The 26,629-nt window shown below is 44.5% G+C and overlaps 1 protein-coding gene across 1 annotated transcript in view; it reads left to right on the forward strand.

The window, feature by feature from the left end:
* The first annotated feature begins 1,285 nt into the window (after positions 1–1,285).
* RRAS (RAS related) overlaps positions 1,286–26,629 on the forward strand; it is an 83,530-nt gene continuing 58,186 nt past the window's right edge. The window contains exon 1 of the mRNA XM_077457186.1: positions 1,286–1,502. Coding sequence (XP_077313312.1) covers positions 1,401–1,502 — 102 coding nt within the window. The 5' untranslated portion in view covers positions 1,286–1,400. The remainder of the gene's footprint in view (positions 1,503–26,629) is intronic.

The following is a 26,629-nucleotide window of genomic DNA, read 5'->3' on the forward strand; positions in this document are numbered from 1 at the left end:
GGCCGGAGGAGAACTGGGGTAGAGAAGGACATGGAGGGGGCCGGAAGAGAACTGGGGTAGAGAAGGACACGGAAGGGGCTGGAGGAGAACTGGGGTAGAGAAAGACACGGAAGGGGCCGGAGGAGAACGGGGTAGAGAAGGACATGGAGGGGGCCGGAGAAGAACTGGGGTAGAGAAGGACACGGAAGGGGCTGGAGGAGAACGGGGGTAGAGAAGGACATGGAGGGGGCTGGAGGAGAACGGGGCGGGGGTAGATAAAGAAATGGAGGGGGTAGAGAAGGACATGGAGGGGGCTGGAGGAGAATGGGGGTAGAGAAGGACACGGAAGGGGTCGGAGGAGAACTGGGGTAGAGAAGGACATGGAGGGGGCCGGAGGAGAACTGGGGTAGAGAAGGACATGGAGGGGGCTGGAGGATAACGGGGGTAGAGAAGGACATGGAGGGGGCCGGAGAATGGGGGGGAGTGGAGAAGGAAACAGAGGGGGCCGGAGAACGGGGGTAGAGAAGGACACAGAAGGGGCTGGAGGAGAAGGGGGGTAGAGAAGGACATGGGGGGGGGTCGGAGGAGAACGGGGGGGTGGATAAGGAAACGGAGGGGGCCGGAGGAGAACGGGGGTAGAAAAGGACATGGAGGGGGCCAGAGGAGAACGGGGAGGGGGGTGGTTAAGGACACAGAGGGGGCCGGGGGAGGAGTACACAGAACAGCTGGGGATGATCAGAGCGGCGGGGAACAGCTGTGATCACCGATCTCCCTGTATAGATTTTTAGCTGACAGCCGCAGGAGGGAGAAGGAGAAGCGGCTGTCAGCTAAAAGTCTATACAAAGGAGATGGGTGATCACAGCTGATCCCCGCTGCACTGATCATTCCCGGGAGATTGGGAGGCGCTTGCTGGTATGTTGGAACCACCGCAAAAGTGCGGGATTCTCCCGCACATTCCGGGAGACCTGAGATGTCTGGGTTTACCGTTGGAAAACACTTTTTGATAGATAAAAAGTGCATTTTATATACAACTATATAGATTAGACCAAAACGAGGGGGGCAGAGGGACATTGCTCAGGGACAGTCCCTCGAAATCAGGGACAGTTGGGAGCTCTGCCCCCATATAGGATGAGCTGTGGCCGGCTCTGCGGGACTTAGGACCGCTCGGAAACCCCAATGACCGGCTCGCGGCCCCTCACCAAATAGGGAAGAGTGTGTGCACAGGCCCGGACACCTCTCCTCATTAATATTCATGACTCGGCCCCGCCCCAGGGCGGAGCTCAGGATAGGGCAGGGCCGCCATTTTTTTTTTTTTTTTTTGCGGGGACGGACTCTATGGAAAGTTTGTGGAGGTGAAAGTTCTCCGCTCTGTGATTTCTGTATTCCCGGCGCCGAGCACACCACACACACACCGAGCGACCATGAGCACCAAGGAGTCGTCCGCCCCGGTGGAGAAGTACAAGTTGGTGGTGGTGGGAGGAGGAGGAGTGGGCAAGAGCGCCCTCACCATCCAATTCATCCAGGTAAGAGACCCCCGAGGATGCCAGAGCCTGCCCGGGGCCCCTCACCCCCCCCCCCACCTCGGGGCCCCTCATTCCACTCCGACAAGTGGGGAGCCGGGAGGGGTCCGTCCACCTCCGGAGATCTCTCCTCTCCATTCTTCTCTATGGGAGTTTAAAGGGACGGGGGGAGTCCATAGGGGGAGATGTCCCACCGAGACACTGCAAGAACAAACCCTTCACATCAACACAATCTATACACAACAATCGTCATATATACAAAGTATAATTACACAGATATACTGTGGGTTCAGAAGGAAAATTCTATACACATGTACAAATATAATGTATGCATAAACATTTACATAATCCCTTAATATATTTGCATTTTAGAATATATCGTGTACATATGAAACAGAATACTGTATATCTGTAAGAAACATAATTGTAATAATATAAAAATCTCACACGCCAATGACCATCCACACACCGCAAACTTCTGAGACGCAAATACAACTGAACAATCCAGCCAAGAAATAAGAACCATGACAGTGTTGATAATTTTGTTATTATATAAATCTTATATGTAATTTAATATGTAAATATGTTATTTACAAAAAAAACATACTTTGCCAATTATATTTTATATAAACACACTATTATGTAGTGTAGTTCTTATGTATATATTTTATTATGTTGATCAGAGATATAGGGGAAAAAAATATATCACTACATAATAGTGTGTCTATACAAAATATAATTGGCCAAGTATGTTTTTTTGTAAATAATATAACATATTTACATATTCTATAAATCTTATATGTAATTTAATAACAAAATGATCAACACTCTTATGGTTCTGATTTCTTGGCTGAATTGTCAGTTGTATTTGCCATTATTGTGTGTGTGTGTGTGTGTGTGTGTGTGTGTGTATATATATATATATATATATATATATATATATATATATATATATATATATATATATATATATATATATATATATATATATATATATATATTTTATTTTTTTGTGTGTAGGGTTGACTCGATTTTTACAGCCTGAATGGAAAAAAAAAAAAAAAAAAGTGCCCAGCTAGCCAATCGCTGGCAGATTTCTGAATGAACATTCTCTGTACATCCAATGACTTGACGAATGCCATTCAAAGTCTTTTGTTTGCCTTTTTTAACATTCGTTTTTGGAATAAATGAACTTTCACAAATGAAAACCACATTCACTGTTAGAAATGTGTACTTTTTAAGAAGGACAATTTTTCCATCCCGCCCAAGTTTTCTCGTCAATACAGTAGAAAACGATGGTTGATTTGAACCCACCGATTTCCCTCATTCACACTAAAATGCATGGATCAGTGGTCTCCAAACTGCGGCCAGGGGGCCCGATTGCTTTTATCCGACCCTTGGGGCATAATTGCCCTCACTGACACCAATAAACGGGGCACATTTGTTCCCAGTGACACCAACAATGTGGCAGAATTCAACCAACAAAGGGGGCACAATTCCTCCCAATGATGATAATAATGGGGCGTAATTCTTTCCACTTACACCAATAATGGGGCACAATTTCTCCCATAGAAACAAACAATGGGGGCGTTGTTTTTTCCCACTGACGTCGGCATCTTTTCTACTCCCATTGGTCAAAGTCTGGCCTGCCTGAAGAACCGTAAACTGGCCCTTTGTTTAGAAAGTTTGGAGACTCCTGGCATAGATGGACAATTCCCCCTGCTGGACTGTTGTATGTTTGCAGTGATTGGACAGATTTTCACCCAGCTCCATTGATTTTTTTTAATTTTTTTTCCCTCCAGTCAAAGGCAGTTGGGCGGGGCTATCCACAAAGCAAATTTTGCCTGATTTATCGGAAATCCGGTGAAATTTGCACTCTGTACAGATGGCTGAATGCTGATGACCATTGTGGACACAAGTCGCCATCAGGATCTCTAAGTAAAGGGCTGCCTGTGAATGGCTTCCTCTGTAACCAGATGCAGTGAGATGTCTCTCACTGGCCCAAGTGCTGCTGATGAAGCATCTGACTACAGAGGGAGCGATTCCATAGGGACAAACAAGTAGCCTCTTTAGTGATCCTGACAAGTTTGACAAATCTACAGCAGTGGGATTGCTAGGGGCAGAGTCGCATGTCTGACGCCGTCCTTCAGACCAAGAAGGGAGGGGGGGAAAGATTGCTGCACATATATCACCTGTCTGACACCAGCCTTAGGAGTACTACTAGGTAAATGTCAGATGGGCCACTCTGCCGCTGGCAATTTGTCAGAATCGCTAAGAGAATGCCTTTCTGTCTCTTTGGAATCATTGTCACTGTAGCTGAGCCTTTGAGATGTCCCTCTCATCAGCAGTCAAGATTCAGTAGAGTTTTTAGGCCAGGACCGAGAAGACACTCGCTGCGTCTGGCTACAGAGGGAGCAAATTCATAGGGACAGACAGTCTGCCTTTTAGGGATCCTGCTACTGGCAATTTTTTTCTAGCGGCAGATTCGCTCATCTGACATCAGGCTTAGATTGCATTCACACCTCCGGCTTTATGGTGTGATATTTAAAGCTGAATTCCAGGAATTCAGCCACTTTGTATACAGTGAAGGCACACTATGAGTAAGTCCAAAGAGGTGCATTCCTTCACCTGAACTTATCTCTATTTGTGTCTGACAGGTTTATGGCTCATCCCTGAGAAAGGGGAGAGAGGCACACAGAGCAGCTATGTCTGTCCCTTCCCTCTGCTGCCCATTCAGAGAATCCTTTGTATTTTGTGAACAAGTTCACATAGACTTCAATGTAAATCCTCAAAAGTCACATCTGCATGATACACATGTGACTTGTGTGCAATGTTTAGACTTGTTCAACTGCTTTTTGGTTTTGTTTCCTTTATTCGTTTTTCAAATGAATTTGAGATTTTTCAGAACTAAAGGATTTCAAATTGGTGGGAAAATGTATCAAGCGCTCCGAATTTTGTGTGAAGGAATAGCTGGTTGTCAAGGAGTGGACTAGGAAGCAGACCGCTGTGTCCTTTAACAACTAATGACTCATCAGCTGTCATCGGGTTTCCCCACTGACAGCCAAAAGAAACAAAAGAATGCAGACAATGGTATGGATTTTAAGGGATCTCCTCCCAAAATACATACCAGACCCTTAATCAAGCATGCAGCGTGGCAGGTCTGGAAAGACCTCCTGAACCATACCAGTCCACATGCCACGCCTTCACCCAAAAAAAAAGTCATGTAAAAAATTACAGTAGGCAGTTTTTTGACAATTCCTTTAAAAAAAAGAAAAAAGACTAAAAATGTTCCCTGGTGTAGATCCATCGTCAGTCACGATATCCGCCTACACCGCTGACCCAAAAAAGGGGGGGAGGGCGGGCAGCTGGCACCTCTGGTTCCGATGAAGGCTCCAGCCAGCTGACAGTTCTTGAATAACCCCTGTAACATCACTGGATGGTGCCTGCCCCTTGTGACATCACTGACCTAGTATGCCCTTAGTCGATAAGGGGACGGTGCCACCAGATGGCCCTGCCCCCTTAATTATTTAAGAGCTGTCGGATGGTGGAGCTGGGACCTGAGAGTTCTTATTTTTTTCTTTTTTGGGGTTGGCGGCAGGCATCGTGATTAAGGATGGATCTACAGTGGGGGAGATTTTCTTTTTTTTTTTTTCTTTAGTAAAGGACTTTTCAAAAACCTGTGTTTAGTTGTTTTTGTCTTTTTTTTATTTATTTATTTATTTATTTTTTTCGTGATTGGTTAGGGCTACTATGTACCTCTACTCATCCAAACGGGGGGGGCGGGATCTGGGGAACCCCTTGTTAAAGGGGCTTCCAGAGTCCGATTAAGCCCCACAGCCACCTGCCTGGGTTGTTGGAAAGAGGCCCTTGTCCGCCTGGTATATTCTTCTTCTTTTTTTTTTTTTTTTTTTTTTACATTTTGGCATGGGGTTCGTCTCAAATGCATACTAGACCAGAAGAGAAACCCACTGACAACTGAGTCATCAGTTGTTACAGATGCAGCAGCCAGCCTCTTGGCCTGCTCCTTAACAACCAGCTATTCTTCACACAGATTTCAAATCGGTCGAGCGCTTTTCAACCAATTTGGATCCTTCTGCATGTCTAACGACTTTGTAGAACACAATTAAAACAATCACATTTGTAAAACCAAAGTTGTACTCATCCAAAGTTGCATCAAGTTGCACTGTAAAGTCACAGTGACAATCGCATGTTTAAGTCGCACAAGTGTGACTGGAGCCTTACTAATCGAAGATGCTGAGACCTGAAGGATCAGCATTGGTCTCCGAAACTACAGTGATAGCTATCTATGTTCAGGAGATGTCATTCACTGCTTTGGACTTAACTCAGTGTGCCTTCAGTTTATACAAAGGAGCTCAATTCCTGGTATTCGGCTTTAAAATATTGAAACTGCACTTTATAGGAAAAAGATATGAATGTTGTCCTTGACCATACACAAAGCAATTTCCTTTTTTTTTTTTTTTTTCCTTTTTAATAAACGTTTAAATCCAAATGTTTTAGCTGAGTGGATGATCAAAATAGAATGGATTTTAACTGATCAAACAATTGTAATTTTAAATTAGTGGACACTTATTGTCTGAGAGGAATACACTAGTGTTGAAGAGGGAAAAATTAAAAACACACACACACACACACACACACACACACACACACACACACACACACACCAGAATGAAAACAGAAGTGGTTTATAACTAATCTATATGAGTCTGTACTTTGGGCAAGTAGGTTTAATAAGTCCCCGTCCCCCCCAGACTTCTAGGTGGACAGTGTATTTAACACATTTTGAATTCTAGCGTGGAAGAGCAGTGCCTTTCAGTTAGGTCATGATGACCAATTAGGAATCGGGTCTCCGGTTCCTCGCAATGGGCTGAAACATAAAAGGTGCTTTTTGATTAGTTGACTTGGGTTGTTGCACTTATGAACTGACAATCCCTGAGGTTTATTTATTTATTTATTTATTTACATATGGTAAGATCAGATCACATGAATCGTAAACGAAAGAATGGCCAAAACATTTCCCATCCTATTGGAAAAGAACACCAAGTGGGAAATTGATAAGAACTTGTCTTTTAGCCTGTTTTAGTTAGGCTTTGAAAATTTAAAGAGAGAAGCATGGTTGGTTGCCATGCACAACGGCTCCAGATCCCCGCTGCTTCAGTTTGGATAAATTCCATCTTATGTAGATGCCTGCTGACAGCTTTCAGGTTTTGAATTTGGACAGGACGGCTTGGGTTAGTCATACGTTTTGGGAGGGGGCAAAAAGATTGTTTCTGACACACTAATGAGCGCTATTCAAGCATTGATTTACTGGAGACTTTCATCATGTTAAAATCTTCTCAGACTGCAACACCATGAGAGGGGTGTTTATCAAAACTGGAGCAGTCGTGCATGGTAACGAATCTGCTTCTAGCCTCTGTGTGTTCAGTTGAAGCGCTGTCAAAAACAAAGTCTAAACGTATTCCCACCTCCATTCTAAGACTATTCTCTCTACCCTGTGGAAGAAAAGATGCCTATACTTTCCTATTATGAAGGTGCTCCGGATCCATGATCCAGTATCAGTAATGGCTTCAGTAGTCCACTTTAAGCTTTGAAAATGAAAGCTATAAGCTGGTTTCTCCGGATTCTCTCTGCTCCAATCTTAGTAAATACCCCTCCATGAATGTAGATACTGACAACATTTAGCTGTTGGGTCATACAAGAAGACTTGAGTTGATGATAGACAGTCCTATTGGGTAGATATGGGGGAAAAAAGATTGCTTCTGGAATAGAAAACGCTAATGACAGCATCTAAGAATTAACAAACTGGGGACTTCATCCGGTCTGGAGTTGTGTTTTAGAGGTTTCCACCTTACCTGTTGGAGAATATCTATGCAACCTGCTTGAAGTATGTAGTAAACTGTGCCCATCCACCTTCAATCATTTTTGAGTTTGGTTGAGTGGTGTGAGGATAGTGATGAGTCTTAGTCATCAGGGACAGACTAATGTTTCCTTACATGTTCTTGGGCAGACATCTGCTACTTCTGTAGCTGACCTTGTTGAAGAGATGTGCTGCGATTGTTAAAGTGGAAATAAACCCATCAATTAAAAAAAGAAAAAAGTTAAAACTGTTATTCCTGGGATTGTTAACTGTCATATTTGCTTGTGATGTCAACCAAACTGTCTGTCAATCAAATGGCTGGTGTCATTACTGATCACGTACAGAACCATGGCAGTTGCAAATCAAAGGCTAAGATGGCAGCTTCCTTTCTTTTTGGGGGAAAAAAAAAGATGGCAGCTTCCTTGGTTAAAAAGGATATGATGGTTGAGTTCCTCTTTAACACATTTATGTTTATGACAGATGGAAAAAATCTGCTAACTATCTCTCCCAAAAGGAGTTTGTACTACTGGCATGTGTTAGTAAAGTTTTTAGAGAAATCAGGAACATGGTGTTTGAAATTTTAAAGAGGATCATATCAAGCTGGGTTCACTTGCATTCGTTATTTACTTTGGCGTGCATCACATTGTGTTGTATTCTTAGAAGTGTAGTGTTTCCTAGTACGTGTCTGGACAATTTTTTTTTTTTTTTTTATGGGAAGGCAGTGTGAATATGCGGTAAATGCATCTCCCTGAAAGTGCCTCTAAAGCATGCGTTGGCTGCATTTGGCTTCCTTCTGGGTTTGATGCCCGTGTAGACAAGCCCTTTTATGGGTATAAATGCTGAAAGATCATTTCCATGTGTTTTTTTGGGTTCCTTTTTAGTTCTGTAGTCTCTAAAATAACACTAGCCCAGCTTCATCCTGGCATGTTCACTTTACGTCCGTGTCCTCTGATTCTGTAAATACAGGGAGTGCTCCGCCTTGTTGCCGACGGGGACTTTATGTATACTGTGATTCACTTTCAGTGTAATTCAGTTATTGCTCAAGTCTTCTGCTGCCATAGGGCACATCTGCACATTGTTGATTAATGCTTTTTTCAACATCGTATTGTAACTCTTGCAGGCCTTTTTTAATAAAGCAGCGCTCAAAACCATTAATGTACAAAGGGCAGATATCCATGTCAGCCAATAATATATTTCAAACAGAATGGCACACCCATTTGAAAAATATTGACACGTTTTTTCTTAGTTGCAGCTATTTAATAAAAACCAGTTAAAGCGGAGTTTCGGTGCCACATTTGGCACTTTTTTGGTAGGGGAGGAGATACCTGTCTTTGACAGATATCCTGGGGCGCATCACATTACGTCAGCAGCTCTTCCTCCTCCCCTTATTTATGGTATTAAGGTTTGAACAAACAGATTCATATTGAGCGGCTCTGGGCAGTAGTCAGAGGAGACCTGTAGCGTGTTATGGATGGTGGTCTGAGGAATGGCCTGCAATGCTGCACAGTGCTCTGGATGGTGGTCTGAGGAGGCCTGTTAAGCTCAGGGTGGTAGTCAGAGGAGACCTGTAAAGCTGTAGCATGCTCTTGATGGTGGTTTGAGGAGGCCTGTAAAGCTGCACAGTGCTCTGGATGGTGGTTTGAGGGATGGCCTGCAATGCTACAGGGTGCCCTGGATGCCACTGGCAGTTGTCAGAGGCCTGTAATCAGTGTCGGGACATATAGAGCCCAGGGCGGAAATGCCAAACAGTGCCCCACTGCCCACCAAGATATGAGCATTATATGTCAGCAAACCCCTTCCCCCCCCCCCCCCAAAAAAAAATTGAGCACTAATCTGCATGCTTACCTCCTAAGCATAACCCCCCCCCCCCCCTCCAAGTACAAATCTGCCTCCCTGCTGAAATCCCTCCTCCCATCGCACAAATCCTCTACCCCGCAAATTTACCCATGTACACATTCTCAATACCCCCCCAATCATCCCTACTAGCATGACCCCCCTCCCCCCCACACCTACCATGCACCCTTCTAGCGCAAATCCTCTTCCTCCATCCACTCTCCCAACACAGATCCTCCTAAAAAAATAAAATAAAAAAAAACACCCCTCCTAAAATTTCTTATCCCCTGCTGCCCCCAAAATTCTCCCTTCCAACACAAATTCCCTCCCCCCAATCTCTTTTCAGTGCCCCCCCCCCCCCCACCTCACATGAAACCACAGTGCCCAGGGCAGCCGCCCCTCCTGCCTACCCCTTGTCCCAGCCCTGCCTGTAATGCTTGCTGGGAGCAGACTGCGGAAATGGGGGTCGCTCCATGAAAAACCTGAAGTTGGTTCACGAGGGTAAACGTCAGTTTTTGTCGGTGGACGAAGATCTACTGTACTTGTGATTGTGCTTGTCATTTTTGACAAACGTTTCCATTGATGAAATTAACACTGGTTATCACAGCACAACAATGTAAACCTGGCCTAAAGGATCCTAACCTTATAAACGGAAGAAATATATTTGTATATTCAGAGCTTCTGTAAAAGTGTGCTAGATGTTCCTAAACCTAAGGTAACAGCCACCACCTTTACCTTTCTTTGAAAAGATGGGTGTGCATATGTTCATGCGCCAATCGTAAAATTGCATAACCACTATACTAATTCCTTCCGGTTCATGAGGAACCAGCAACAAATGAGCTACTTGGGTGGCCCTGCCGGCCACTTGCAGCCCGACATCCTTCAAGAGACGTTCCACATGTTTAAGTCAGCATCTACAAAAAGTGTAGCTGCTGACTTTATTAACAAATATACACTCGCCTATCCCAGGATCCGGCAAAGTGGTCATCCGAAGCATCGCTCCTCTCCCTCTCCTCTCCCTGGCATCGGCATTTCAACTGTGGGCACCCAGTTGTGACGGATTGCGGCTTCACAGCCAGCTGCGCACAAGCAAATCAGACGATACCTGCTGAATGGTCCAGCAGTCTTCTGGGACATGTCCCAAAAGACTGCAGAGAGGAGAACTTCCGCCTAGGTGATCCGAGCAGAAGTGAGAATGGGTGCCTGTCAAAACTTAAAGCAGTAAAGCCAAAGCTTGTTTGGCTGTACTTCTCCTATGGATCACAGGAGTGCAGTTTGTTTTGCACTCCTGTGACCTGGTTTTAGCAGAGAGCTGGCTTTAGACTGCTCTCTGATGCCTTCACCAATTTTCAGTCCAGGCACCACGCCATTGCGACTATGTGTCTGGACTGACACCTGTCTCAGCCTCTTGGCGAGCCGCTGAGAGCCTGAGACGGCCGCTCCCATGAGTGAGGGGGGCAGAGAGCTGTGACTGATGCTGGCTCTCTGCTCACGGAGCTCTGAAAACCAAGTAATCAGTGGTGTTTGCTCACTGTAGAGGCAGCGGGTGACAGACGCGGCATCAAACCGATGCTGCATTCACCAAGGTAAGTATGGTTCAGGGGAATAAAAAAAATATATATATTTACTTCTCTTTTAAGGACCCTCCCTTAAAAAAATAAAAAATAAAAAATAAAAATGGAAAGAACCAATTGGATACATTTGCTGTTTGGGTTTTCTGACAGACAGTGGCTGCAGAAGGAGATCATCCCATTTGCACTGTATAGCTTGGATGGGGTTATCTGTTTATTTTAGCACAGCCTGCAAATAAATATTCCAAGGGGTTGATTCGGTTAACCGATTGCGGACCAGCCGCCGCAGTTTTACTGCAGCAGGTTGGCTCTGCTACACGAAATCACGTTAATGTGCCTGATCTCGCGAGGTCTGTATAGCAGGTGCATGTGCACCACGAGCTCCGTGAATCGGACCGCGGGATACCCGCGATCGTCTCGGAGTTGAAGAACAGGCAGATACTAATGTGAGCAAGCGTTTCCCTGTTCTGCCTAGTGACACTGTCACTGATCACCACTCCCTGTAATCTAAAGTGGTGATGAGTGATGTCACACACAGCCCCTCCCCCCACAGTTAGAATCACTCCCCAGGACACAATTAACCCCCCTACAGCGCCACCTAGTGTTAACCCCTTCACTGCCAGTCACATTTACACAGTAATCGGTGCATTTTAATTGCACTGATTGCTTTATAAATGTGAATGGTGCCAAAAGTGTCCGCCATTATTTATTTTTGTTCATAGCTCAAAAAATAAAAACTGCAGAGGTGATCAAATACCACCAAAAGAAAGCTCTATTTGTTGGCGGGGGGGAGAAGACAGTGGCCTGGCAGGAAGGATTCCTGCACCAACCCTGTCTGCGTTGATTGGGGAGGGGGATAATCAAGCAAATTTACTTTCCAACCCCTGGTTGCAGGAAAGACCTTTTTCTCTGTGTATGGCTGTTAAAAATTGAACAAGCTAAAATAGAAGCTGATTGGCTACCATGTACAGCTGCACCAGGTTTTGCACTCTCCAGTTCTAGCAAATCATCCCCAATGTGTGCAGCCTAAAGCCCCCATACACACTCAGATTTTCTGCTGTTTTTATTTTTCCTTCAGATTTACCAAAACCATGTAATATGAGGTCAAACCTTAGGAGTGTCAGTGTGTATACAATCAGGCAGGCCCTTGCACTACATGGTTTCGGTAAACCTGAAGACCAAAATCAGCAGAAAATCTGTGTAGGGGGCTTAACCCTGTTTCATACAGTGAACATTCCAGCCTGTGTTGGGGGATTATGCTGAGACTTCTGTGTTTTCTATAGAGGACAGATTCCTGCCATGAGTCATCTAGTGCTTTATCTAGCTTGCCCCACCCTGCTCTGATCTATTACCTTAGGGCATTTATTCTGAGTTCTGTCTTCTTTCTAATGCAGGTAAAAGTTCTGTATACCTTTTAAGAATTCTCATCCCCCCCACTATAATTTTGAAGGAATTGAAACTCATATAAACCTAACAGCAGTTTTTAAAGTGATTGTAAACTTTAAAATTTTTATTATTATTAAAATAATAAATCTGTCCTGTAGTTACCTTGGATATCTCCTAAACCTGCACGATTTAGGAGATGTCCCCTATATTTTCATATGCTGATATCTTCGGGAAACATGAATACTGAAGCAATGGCACGTAGGTGCTGTTTCTTCAGTTAGCATGTGCCGTTACCTGCAGCTCACGCACAGAGGTGACGTCATCGTGGATCCGGAGCCAGTGATACCTGGAAGTAAATCTGGGAGCAATGTCAGCCACCTGAGCGGTGAACGAGGGGGGGAGGAGTGCTTAAAGCTAAACTTCCATTTTGGATGGCTCTCCATTTGGTATTGGACAACTTAAAGTGACTTTCCATCGGGAACACTCCTTCACTGCCACCACCATTAAAATGTATGCCCCTTAACTAGGGATGAGCTTAGGCGTGTTAGCATGGTCCACGTGCAGAGCCCGCCAGGAAGGTGGCGCAGTGCTACTCTAACAGGCGGTGAGACATTGCCTGATCTCTGCAGCCGCACACCGGGGTGCATCAGGGCAATGTCTCATGGCCTGTGATGAGCGCAGCGCTATGCAGACTTCCTGGCGGGCTCTGCACGTTAACCATGCGAACACGCCTGAGCTCATCTTCACTCTTAACCACTTTCAGACTGGACCATTTTGCTGGTAAATGACCAGAGGTCTTTTTACAATTTGGCACTGCGCTGCTTTAACTGGTAATTGCGCGGTCATGCAATGTTGTACCCAAACAAAATTTGCGTCCTTTTCTTCCCACAAATAGAGCTTTCTTTTGATGGTATTTGATTGCCTCTGCGATTTTTATTTTTTGCGATATAAACGTAAAAAGACCGCAAATTTTGAAAAAAAATGATATTTTCTACTTTTTGTTATTAGAAAAATCCAATAAACTCAATTTTAGTCATACATTTAGGCCAAAATGTATTCAGCCACATGTCTTTGGTTAAAAAAAAAAGTCAATAATTGTATATTTATTGGTTTGCGCAAAAGTTGTCACATCTACAAACTAAGGTACGTTTTCTGGAATTTACGCAGCTTTTAGTTTACGACTGCCTATCTCATTTCTTGAGGTGCTAAAATGGCAGGGCAGTACAAAACCCCCCCAAATGACCCCATTTTGGAAAGTAGACCCCCTAAGGAAATTGATAAGTGGCATGTTGAGCCCATTGAATATTTTATTTTTTTGCCTCAAGCGATTGAATAATGACAAAAAAATTTTTTTTTTTTTTTTTTTTTTACACAAAGTTGTCACTAAATGATATATTGCTCACACATGCTATGGGTATATGTGAAATGACACCCCAAAATAAATTCTGCTGCTTCTCCTGAGTACGGGGATACCACATATGTGGGACTTTTTGGGAGCCTAACCGCGTACGGGGCCCCGAAAACCAAGAACCGCCTTCAGGCTTTCTAAGGGCGTAAATTTTTGAGTTCACTTCTCACTACCTATTACAGTTTTGAAGGCCATAAAATGCCAAGATGGCACAAACCCCCCCCCCCCCCCCCCCAAATGACCCCATTTTGGAAAGTAGACACCCCTAAATTTAGAGGTACACTAGTGAGACTAGGTAATAAATGGCGGGTGCCCTGAAACTATAAAAAAAATAACTAACCAACCAGCGTCACCTGTAACAGTTATATGGTGATCACTGGTGAAAGCGTTAACTAGGGGGCAATCAGGGGGCTTTATGCGGTAGTATATGGGGGTCCCTGGCACTATAAAAAGCTGCGGCGAACCTAAATACCTACCTGCCTAACTAGCGTCACCTGTGACACTAATACAGCGATCAGAAAAACGATCGGTTATTAGGCTGGGTTCACACTGGAGCGATGCGGGAACGCCACGAATCCGCGGCGGGTTCCCGCATCGCATGCCTCCCGGCGGCAGTTCACACTGCCCTATGCGAACTGCTGGGAGTGTCAGTGAAATGTTAATGACACCCCCAGATCAGTTCGCATATCGCAGTGCGATCTGCAAACTCGGATCGCATGGTGTGAACACCCATGCAATGCGATTCTGCTGCGGACCAAAAAAAGGGTCCCGTGCGAATTTGCGGCGGGTGCGATGCGAATTCAGCCATACTATCTGTATGGCTGAACTCGAATCGCACAGAGATCGGATGTGATTTGCACTGCAGTGCGGTGCGAATCACATTCGTTCTCATAAACCGCTGCAATGTGAACCCAGCCTTAGTGACACTGGCGACGGGGGGTGATCACGGGGTTAAACCTTTATTGGGGGGGTTAGGGGGGGTACATTAGAACTAAAGGGGGCTAACCCTAACTGCCCTAACAGTTATTACAGTCACAAATGACACCAATGCAAAAAAAAAAAAAAAAAATGACATTGGTGTCACTGACTGGGGGGCAGGGGTAATTGGGGGGGTGATCGGGGGGGTGTGAGTATGCCTGGCATGTTCTACTGTGTAGTGACGTGTTGGTGCAACTCACCGATCCTCTCTCCTCGGTGTCGGAACGAAAAATACCGACACGGAGGAGAGAATACATCACTTCCTCTCCTGTGTTTACATTACAGGAGAGGAAGTGATGTCACGAACGATTTCTATTCGTCGGGAGCGATCGCGAGGGGGTGGCCATGAATGAATGGCCGCCCCCTCGTCCGGGATCGCTCCCGAACGAATACCGACCGCCGCAGGCACCGGGCGGGGGCCCGATCGGGCCCCCGACCCGCGGGAAGGCAGGGACGTACATGTACGCCCTTATGCCTGCCCGTGCCATTCTGTCGACGTACATCGTCGTGTGGCGGTCGGGAAGTGGTTAATGAATACAGAGACCCTTAATTATGGAGTTCAGAAGTGCTCAGTCACAATATTAAGCAGATGGTAGCAGGCAAGGGAATCGTTCCAACAGCCTCAAGTTGTTCCTCTTTCGGGATTATTCATGTTATATGTATCCCATCAAAGAAAAGGTCATGCATAGCATAACCTCGTACAATTAGTCCAAAATTATTAACATAATGTACTCACAGCTGCAAAATAGAGTTCATTACAGATCATCTGTCCCGCCATTACAGATCATCTGTCCCATGTTTTGTCAGAATTCATGCCTTTAGGGGAAACAGGAAAGCTCCCTGAACACGCTATTTTTGCTGTGAAGTGTGTATGTATGTATGTGTGTGTGTGTATATATATGTATGTATATATATATAATATAGTGTGTGTGCACTTGGCAGCCGCTGTTGCTCTGAGGGTGGGACTTTCAAGGAAAAAAAACAGCTTTTTTTTTTTTCTCTTGTACATGATTGGATGATAAACTCAGCAGTGCTTCCCCTCATTTCAGATCTAAAGTGAGTGCACTTGTAGTGCAAAGTGGATTTGCCTTTAGTAAATCAACCCCAGTATCTCACAAGTGAGTACACCCCTCACATTTTTGTAAATATTTTTTCATGTGACAACACTGAAGAAATTACACTTTGCTACAATGTAAAGTAGTGAGTGTACAGCTTGTATAACAGAATAAATTTGCTGTCCCCTCAAAATAACTCAACACACAGCCATTAATGTGTAATCCGCTAGCAACAAAACTGAATACATCCCTAAGTGAAAATGTCCAAATTGGGCCCAAGTTGTGCCACTGGAGTCCTCTCCCTCTCCTCCATGATGACATCACAGAGATGGTGGATGTTAGAGACCTTGTGCTCCTCCACCTTCAGTTTGAGGATGCCCCACAGATGCTCAGTAGGGTTTAGGTCTGGAGACATGCTTGGCCAGTCCATCACCTTTACCCTCAGCTTCCTTAGCAAGGCAGTGGTCGTCTTGGAGGTGTGCTTGGGGTCGTTATGTTGGAATACAGCCCCGTGGCCCAGTCTCTGAAGGGAGGGGATCATACTCTGCTTCAGTATGTCACAGTACATGTTGGCATTCATGGTTCCCTCAATGAACTGTAGCTCCACAGTGCCGGTGTCCTGTCGAAATGTCCCCCATCGGGTAGTGTGCGAGACGCTGAAAGTCTCCGGAGATTAACAACTGTTCATCAGCTCTACACAGCGCCTGTGCACTTTATACTATATTCTGTCTCGCGCTCCTGATGCTCCTACAACTCTGCAAGGGGCGGTGTGCCTACACAATGGCCAGAGATGGGGCGGTGATAAGGGTGGGTAGTTCAATGTTACAGTCCACCAAACCCGCCCATCAACATTGCTAAACCCACCCTTCAGTTCTGTAAATACGCCCATTTGACAAATCCACCCCCCCCCCCCCCCCCCCACAAGCATCAGGAGTGTGTGACACATGTAGTATTAAGTACGCAGGTGCTGTGTGGAGCTGATGAACAGCTGTTAATCTTCAGACACTTTTGGCAACTCGTTTGTCCTCCGTACTGCACAAGCGCTGCACCTGCGCAGTACAGGGAGGACACTATTGGATGGGGGGGACCTTTCTCGTCAGAACACCGGGGGCACTCGTGTAGCCGCAGACCATGATACTTCCACCACCATGCTTGACTGTAGGCAAGACACACTTGTCTTTGTCCTCCTCATCTGGTTGCCGCAACACACGCTTAACCCCATCTGAACCAAATACGTTTTATCTTGGTCTCATCAGAGCACAGGCCATTCTAGTAATCCATGTCCTTAGTCAGCTTGTCTACAGCAAACTGTTTGTGGACTTTCTTGTGCATCATCTTTAGAAGAGGCTTCCTTCTGGAAGGACAGCCATACAGGCCAATTTGATGCAGTGTGCGACATATGGTGTGAGCCCTGACAGCCAGACCCCCCCCCCCCCCCCCCCCTTCAACCTCTGCTATTCCCCAAAGACAACCTCCTGGATATGACGCTGAGCATGTGCACTCAACTTCTTTGGACCATGGCAAGGCCTGTTATGTTAAACCTCTGTATGGTCTTGGCCACCATGCTGCAGCTCAGTTTCCGGGTCTTGGCAACCTTATTGTAGCCTAGGCCATCTTTTATGTAGAGCAACTATTCTTTTTTTCAGATCCTCAGAGTTCTTTGCCATGAGGTGAAAAAAATGAAAAAAAAATCATGTGGTAAAGTGCATAGGTGAATAATAAATTGGAGAGCATCTGCTAAAACTATGAGATACACATAGAACAAATACAATAAAACAATGTAGCAGAGCTACATTGCCATGAGGTGCTATGTTGAACTTCCAGTGACCTGCTCCCCATTCACACCTGAGACCTTGTAACACTAACGAGTCACATGACACCAGGGAGGGAAAAGGGCTAATTGGGCCCAATTTGGACATTTTCACTTAGGGGTGTACTCACTTTTGTTGCCAGCTGTTTAGATATTAATAGCTGTGTTGATTTATTTTGAGGGGACAGCACATTTACACTTATACAAGCTGTACAATCACTACTTTAGATTGTAGAAAAGTGTAATTTCTTCAATTTTATCACATAAAGATATACCGGTTTGGACCCCATTGGCATAGATTCAACAAGGTGTTGGAAACATTCCTCCAGAGATTTTGGTCCATATTGACATAACATCACGCAGTTGCTGCAGATTTGTCGGCTGCACATCCATGATGTGAAATATTACTTTCACTGTCCCATAGTAAAAAATGAACCCTTTACACTAGCGATTATTTGCTCTTTTTATACTAATTTTAGTTTTTTTTTTTAACTCCATTATGTTACTAAACATCTCAGGCCTGGGTCACACCTTCTGTATTGTTTGGTGCTTTTCGCAGAAACACACTACAGTTCATTTACATGGTTTCCTATGGGACACGTTCACATCCATGATTTTTTTTTTTTTTTTATTCAGCTGCTGCGTATTTGGAAAAGACAAGGACTTTTTTGTAACGCAAAACGGTGCTATTTCGTTTTTTTGGTTCAATATACTTCAATGGAGAAGCTGCAGAAAAGCATGTAATAATGCGTTTTTGCGGCAATTTATGTTTTTTGTTTAATCTGCCCAACAACAAATGGCCAAAACAATATGTAAAAATGCAAATCGCAGCAAAATATATATATATAATTTTTTTTTTTTTTAACCGATTAATCGTCCAACTAATTGATTATTAAAATAATCGTTAGTTGCAGCCCTAGAGATCTGGTGACTGTGGAGGCCATTGGAGTACAGAGATCTCATTGTCATGTTCCAGAAACCAGTGTTGAGATAATTTTAGCTTTGTAACATGGTGCATCATCACACACACACACACACACACACACACATATATATTCTTTTTAATTTATTTAAAAAAAAAAAATTTTGTATTTAAGATGCATTTAATAATTTTTAGTTTGTTCAGCATGAAATGGAGCTTGGTTATGTAGCACAAGGCTGTCTAATCTGCAATATTTACATTTTTGATAAACTCATTCAATCAATCCAAGTTAAGAGATAACATGCACTGCATTGATGCATTCACACAATTTTTCAGTAACCATGAAATAAAATTAGAGCTGAGGAATATTCCTTTATCCCATTGTTTTGCAAATCTATTTAGTCTACAACCAGTATGATTGCAGAGAAATGCATCTGTACCGGGCTGTAAATGTGAGGGGGAAGGGCAAGCAGTAAAAATGAAAGTGAAACCCTCTAAGCAGCTTATAAACCTTGTGATCTTTCTGCACTTAAAGAGGGATTCCACCAAAAAAAAAAAATTAAAAGCCAGCAGCTATAAATACTACAGCTGCTGACTTTTAATAAATGGACACTCACCTGTTCCGGGTTCCAGCGATGCCGAGGCCGATCGATCTCTCGGCTGCTGCCGCCACCATTCTAGGTGAGGGAATCGGGAAGTGAAGCGAATCGGCTTCACTTCCCGGTTCCCTACTGCGCATGCGCGAGTCGCGCCGCGCAATAGGAAATCTCCGCGCTGTCACTGGGACCCGTGTGTGTCCCAGCAGACAGCGCGGCAGGGCAGGAAATGGCATAGACTCCCATGGGAGTCTATGCCCGGAAGTGGGTGTAAATACCTGTCTTTGACAGGTATCTCCACCCCCCCTCCCCCCTGAAAGGTGTCAATTGTGACACCGGAGGGGGGGAGGGATCCGATCAGCGGAGGTTCCACTTTAGGGTGGAATCCCGCTTTAACTTGATGTGCTTTATTCCTCCCTTGAGCAAAATGGCAGAAGGCTGTAAAAGAGACCCAGTGTTGGGATATACATCAATAAAGTTCCTCAACCTATGGGGGGTAAAGCAAGTATGTGTGCAAAATTCAAGCAATGCAACAAAGAGATACGAGGCCTGGTACCTTTTTTTTTTTTTTTTTTTTTTTTTTTTTTTTTTTTTCTCCAAGATATTTTCTTTATGCACTTCAGTTACTAAACATTGATGTTTAAGCAAATAAAATATGTAATAGTATTGTCTTAATTTACAGTATTCGGTTCTGATATCGCTGTTTTATAAACCTGACAGCTTATTATTCTAAATAGGATTTTGTTTGTAAAGATTCTACCTACCAGCAAGATTGAGTCTTTACCTTTTTTTTTTTTTTTTTTTTTTTTTTAAAGAGCGCCTGTCATTTCAGATGCATCACGGCAGCACCTGTTAGCGGGCATCCGCTCACCTGCTGCCACCACGTCCCTCGCCTTGTTGCATCACTGACGCATCACCAGCCGTCCTATTAAAGTGAATGAGACTGTCAGTGATTCAACAGCGGGTCAGAGGAGGAGCCACTCTCTGCGGGACAGATGAGTTGCTCTTTAAAAATTATGATTTAATTCAAGCTTTTTTTTACTAGTGATTCAAATTAAATCAACCTTGCAAGAAAATATCCCCCACAGCATTACACCACCACCAGCCTGAACAGTTGATGCAAGGCAGGCTGGATCCATGCTTTCGTGTTGACGCCAAATTCTGATCCTACCATCTGAATGTTGCAGCTGAAATCCGAGACTAATCAGACCAGGCAACGTTTTTCCAATCTTCTATTATCCAATTTTGGGGAGCCTGTGCGAATTGCAGCCTCAGTTTCCTGTTTTAACTGGCAGGACTGACACCCGGTGTGGCCTTCTGCTGCTGTAGCCCATCTGCCTCAATGTTTGATGTTTTGTGCATTCAAAGATGGTATTCCGCATACCTTGGTTGTAACGAGTGGTTATTTTGAGTTACTGTTACCTTTCTATCATCTCAAACCAGTCTGCCCATTCTCCTCTGACTTCAAGGCATTTTCATTCACACAACTGCCACTCACTGGATAGTTTTTCTTTTTCAGACCATTCTCTGTAAACCCTAAATATGGTTGTGCATGAAAATCCCAGTAGATCAGCAGTTTTTGAAATGCTCAGACCAGCCCGTCTGGCACCAACAACCATGCCATGTTCAAAGTCACTTAAATCCCCATTTCTTCTCCATTCTGATATTCAGTTTGAACTTCAGCAAATCGTTCACCACGTCCAGATGCCTAAATGCATTCAGTTGCTGCCATGTGATTGGCTGATTAGTAATTTATGATACCAAGCAAATTAATAGGTGGACTTTGTGTGTATGTATATGTGTGTGTGTGTGATAGGTTTCTTTTCTTTTAAACCCAGGCATGTTGTATTATAATCGGTCTGTAAGATTGATTCCTATGACATCATTATATATTATAAAAATAAATAAATAACTGTTTTATTTTTATGTGCTGATGCTGACACATGACGTTGAAATGCATCCCCTGCAGGCACATTGGAATACAAGGTACTAACGCTGCATGTGAGCAGAGAGCTACAGATTGTACATAAGGATAGAGTTGAGATCAGTTGCTGCAAAGAGAAAATAGTAACATGCCGAGGCTAGTAAAAGGTGCATGGTATACTTCTGGAGACAATGAGTAGGTGATAATTTAAACCACCTCACAATGTGTGCTGACTCATTCATCTCAAAGCTTATTATGATGTCACTGTCTAATATTTCACAGCCTGCGGTAAGGTAAGATTGTTGGAATGTGGCCAATACATTCCTAACAATGCAGAACTGAACTGTTATGGCGGGGTGGGGGGGGGGGGGGGTGTATGGTTAGCTGTAAATATGTTGGAGTGTAGCTGCCAGCATTTTAAATAGTTCTATGAAAACGCTACGGTAGCCAAATTTTTCCTGTACAGTAGTGCTACGAAGAACTGAGAAATTCTATATATCTGAGAATAACTTGCATTTGCATGTAAACATTTAACCAGTTGCCGACCGCCGCACGCCGATGTACGTCGGTACAATGGCACGGGCAGGCATAAGGACATACATGTACGTCCCTTGCCTCCCGCGGGTCGGGGGCCCGATCGGGCCCCCGCCCGGTGCCTGCGGCGGTCGGTATTCGTTCGGGAGCGATCCCGGACGAGGGGACGGCCATTCATTCATGGCCACCCCCTCGCGATCGCTCCCGACGAATAGAAATCCCCGGTGACATCACTTCCTCTCCTGTAATGTAAACACAGGAGAGGAAGTGATGTATTCTCTCCTCCGTGTCGGTATTTTTCGTTCCGACACGGAGGAGAGCGGATCAGTAAGTTGCACCAACACTCACACACACAGTAGAACATGCCAGGCACACTCACACCCCCCCTTTACCCCCCGATCACCCCCCCAATTACCCCTGCCCCCCAGTCACAGTGACACCAATGTCATTTTTTTTTTTTTTTGCATTGGTGTCATTTGTGACTGTAATAACTGTTAGGGCAGTTAGAGTTAGCCCCCTTTAGTTCTAATGTACCCCCCTAACCCCCCCAATAAAGGTTTAACCCCGTGATCACCCCCCGTCGCCAGTGTCACTAAGGCTGGGTTCACATTGCAGCGGTTTATGAGAACGAATGTGATTCGCACCGCACTGCAGTGCAAATCACATCCGATCTCTGTGCGATTCGAGTTCAGCCATTCGCCGCACCCGCCGCAAATTCGCACGGGACCCTTTTTTTGGCCCGCAGCAGAATCGGATCGCATGGGTGTTCACACCATGCGATCCGAGTTTGCAGATCGCACTGCGATATGCGAACTGATCTGGGGGTGTCAGTAACATTTCACTGACACTCCCAGCAGTTCGCATAGGGCAGTGTGAACTGCCGCCGGGAGGCATGCGATGCGGGAACCCGCCGCGCATTCGTGGCGTTCCCGCATCGCTCCAGTGTGAACCCAGCCTAATAAGCGATCGTTTTTCTGATCGCTGTATTAGTGTCACAGGTGACGCTAGTTAGGCAGGTAGGTATTTAGGTTCGCTGCAGCTTTTTATAGCGCCAGGGACCCCCATATACTACCGCATAAAGCCCCCTAATTGCCCCCTAGTTAACCCTTTCACCAGTGATCACCATATAACTGTTACAGGTGACGCTGGTTGGTTAGTTATTTTTTTATAGTTTCAGGGCACCCGCCATTTATTACCTAGTCTCACTAGTGTACCCCTAAATTTAGGGGTGTCTACTTTCCAAAATGGGGTCATTTGGGGGGGGTTTGTGCCATCTTGGCATTTTATGGCCTTCAAAACTGTAACGCCCTTAGAAAGCCTGAAGGCGGTGCTTGGTTTTCGGGGCCCCGTACGCGGCTAGGCTCCCAAAAAGTCCCACATATGTGGTATCCCCATACTCAGGAGAAGCAGCAGAATTTATTTTGGGGTGTCATTTCACATATGCCCATGGCATGCGTGAGCAATATATCATTTAGTGACAACTTTGTGAAAAAAAAAAAAAAAAAAAAAAGTTTGTAATTTTCCCGCAACTTGTGGCAAAATATAAAATATTCCATGGACTCAACATGCCTCTCAGCAAATAGCTTGGGGTGTCTACTTTCTAAAATGGGGTCATTTGTGGGGGTTTTGTGCCATCTTGGCATTTTATGGCCTTCAAAACTGTAATAGGTAGTGAGGAGTGAAATCAAAAAATTACGCCCTTAGAAAGCCTGAAGGCGGTGCTTGGTTTTCGGGGCCCCGTACGCGGCTAGGCTCCCAAAAAGTCCCACATATGTGGTATCCCCGTACTCAGGAGAAGCAGCAGAATTTATTTTGGGGTGTCATTTCACATATGCCCATGGCATGCATGAGCAATATATCATTTAGTGACAACTTTGTTAAAAAAAAAAAAAAAAAAAAAAGTTTGTAATTTTCCCGCAACTTGTGGCAAAATATAAAATATTCCATGAACTCAACATGCCTCTCAGCAAATAGCTTGGGGTGTCTACTTTCTAAAATGGGGTCATTTGTGGGGGTTTTGTGCCATCTTGGCATTTTATGGCCTTCAAAACTGTAATAGGTAGTGAGAAGTGAACTCAAAAATTTACGCCCTTAGAAAGCCTGAAGGCGGTGCTTGGTTTTCGGGGCCCCGTACGCGGCTAGGCTCCCAAAAAGTCCCACATATGTGGTATCCCCATACTCAGGAGAAGCAGCAGAATTTATTTTGGGGTGTCATTTCACATACGCCCATAGCATGTGTGAGCAATATATCATTTAGTGACAACTTTGTGTAAAAAAAAAAAAAAAAAATTTTTTTTTTGTCATTATTCAATCGCTTGAGGCAAAAAAATAAAATATTCAATGGGCTCAACATGCCTCTTATCAATTTCCTTAGGGGGTCTACTTTCCAAAATGGGGTCATTTGAGGGGGTTTTGTACTGCCCTGCCATTTTAGCACCTCAAGAAATGAGATAGGCAGTCGTAAACTAAAAGCTGCGTAAATTCCAGAAAACGTACCTTAGTTTGTAGATGTGACAACTTTTGCGCAAACCAATAAATATACAATTATTGACTTTTTTTTTACCAAAGACATGTGGCTGAATACATTTTGGCCTAAATGTATGACTAAAATTGAGTTTATTGGATTTTTCTAATAACAAAAAGTAGAAAATATCATTTTTTTTCAAAATTTGCGGTCTTTTTACGTTTATATCGCAAAAAATAAAAATCGCAGAGGCAATCAAATACCATCAAAAGAAAGCTCTATTTGTGGGAAGAAAAGGACGCAAATTTTGTTTGGGTACAACATTGCATGACCGCGCAATTACCAGTTAAAGCAGCGCAGTGCCAAAGTGTAAAAAGACCTCTGGTCATTTACCAGCAAAATGGTCCGGTCTGAAAGTGGTTAAAGGATAACTTTGGGTTCTGCACACACTTTCTATTGTCCGGGTAGCCCCTTGGCTAATGCCATTCGATATGCAGATATTGAATTTCAAATATCAGTAAGGGTTCTTTCGCACAGGATTTCTGCCCGGCGGGTTCAGTTTTTGACAGATCTGTAGAGAGACGGACCTATCAGAGCCCCGCTCTCCTCTATGGGGAGATCGGATGAAAATGAACCACCTGTCTGTTTTTCATCCGATCCGTCAGCCGGATGGGACAATTAGGGTTTCAATGTGTCTGGAATTCAGGGACAGGATCAGATAGTAGCAGGTATCAGTGGACATGTCACCACTGACATCCTCCGCTCCATAGGGCTGAATAGAGTGTCTGATCAGGTCTGCGTGAAAAACTGACAGGCGGACCTGATCGGAAAGCCTGTGTGAAAGGACTCTGGTGCTGTTAGAGGCTCAAAACATCCTGTTGGGGAGACGTGGATATTTTAGTGCTTTCGTTACTCTGGAATGTAGGAAAACGTATAAAGCAGTACCTGGTTTAACTTGTCTAGTTGAAAATATGGCCTCTTTCACACTGACGTCCCGTTCAGGCCCGCCTGTCAGTTTTTTAGGCGGACCTGAACGGGTGCTCCATAGAGCTCTATGGAGCGTCGGTTGTCAGCGGTGACAAGTCCGCTGACATCCGACTCGCTCCTATCCGAAAAAGTGTAACGGAGGAAAAAGCTATTTTTCCATCCGTCTGCGGATCGGGTGACGACGGGCACTGCGGTCCGTCGTCATCCGATCTCCCATAGGGGAGAGCGGCGCTGTGACAGGTCCGTCCCTGCGCAGTGTGCAGAGACGGAGCTGTCATCTCCCTGCTCAGCGGGGATCGGCGGAGTGATCCCCGCTGAGCAAACGGATATCCACGGGGCGGATCAGAACTGATCCGCCCCGTGTGAAAGGACCCTTAGGGAGTTGCTTTTGTAGCGCTTTAGTCTTGGACTTGGTTCACACCTGAGCCATTTTCTGGTAGCCTGCAATGTGTGAAAATGCATAGCGTTTAACCACTTAAGCCCCGGACCAATTTGCAGCCAAAGGACCAAGCCCCTTTTTGCGATTCGGCACTGCATCGCTTTAACTGACAATTGCGCAGTGGGGCGACGTGGCTCCCAAACAAAATTTGATGTCCTTCTTTTTTTTTTTTTCCCTACAAATAGAGCTTTCTTATTTGATCACCTCTGCCGTTTTTTATTTTTTGCGCTATAAACAAAAATAGAGCGACAATTTTGAAAAAAATTCAATATTACTTTTTGCTATAATATCCCCAAAAATACATAAAGTTTTTTTTCCTTAATTTAGGCCGATACGTGTTCGTCTACATGTTTTTGGTAAAAAAAAAAACGCAATTAGCGATTATTGATTGGTTTGCGCAAAAGTAAAGTTATAGCGTTTACAAAATAGGGGATAGTTTTATAGTGCGTGTGTGTATGTGTGTATATATATATATATATATATATATATATATATATATATATATTTATTAATATAATTTTTTATTTTTTTTGTGACTACGACATTATGGCAGACACTTTGGACTTTTTTGACACACATTTGGGACCATTGTCATTTATACAGCAATCAGTGCTATTTAACTGCACTGATTCCTGTGTAAATGACATTGGCAATGAAGGAGTGATCGCGGGACACCAGTGGCGATCGGGTCACGGAGCTCAGGACCACGGCTGGGCACTTAAAGACCCATGTACAGGTACGTGATTGTGCCCAGCCGTGCCATTCTGCCGATTTGTATATGTGCAGGAGGCGGTCCTTAAGCAGTTAATGGATCCCCTTCTCCCTAGGCGACGAGAGCAGGAAGTGGAAGCTGGGTACCTGTCAAAACTAGGTACCCGCCCCAAATTGCATGCCAACCGTGGCATGTAAGGGGGCAAGGAGTGCTTAACTCCACTTTAAGCTAATACTACGAAATGGGGCGATCAAAAACCTAGGACATTGACTGGAAGATGAGACATCCGTTGCATATTGCAAGTTTACAGTCTTCTTCAGAGATGCTCACGTAATTATATGTAGGATTTCTAGCCACATATGCTGCTTCTTATAAGAAAATACTGAAAATGTATAAACTTTAGGTTTTGTTGCTGCCAAATTTCACCCAGACATATGGTTGAGACCGCTGCACCGAGTGTATGGGGACACTGAGGGCAGCAGAGTAGGGCCAAATCGGTCATCTAGGACCTTAATGGAGGTTAAGCTTAATATCTGTACAGGAAGGATCAGGCCGGGCTAGTGTTTAAAAAAGAAAAAAAAAAAAGAAGAAAAAAAAAGAAGAAAAGTTGTCAACCAGTGAAACCACTGGATT

This window comes from Lithobates pipiens, unplaced genomic scaffold, assembly GCF_037356315.1.
Source record: "Lithobates pipiens isolate NorthernLeopardFrog02 unplaced genomic scaffold, aLitPip1_a1.2 Scaffold_27, whole genome shotgun sequence".
NCBI classification, from domain to species: domain Eukaryota; kingdom Metazoa; phylum Chordata; class Amphibia; order Anura; family Ranidae; genus Lithobates; species Lithobates pipiens.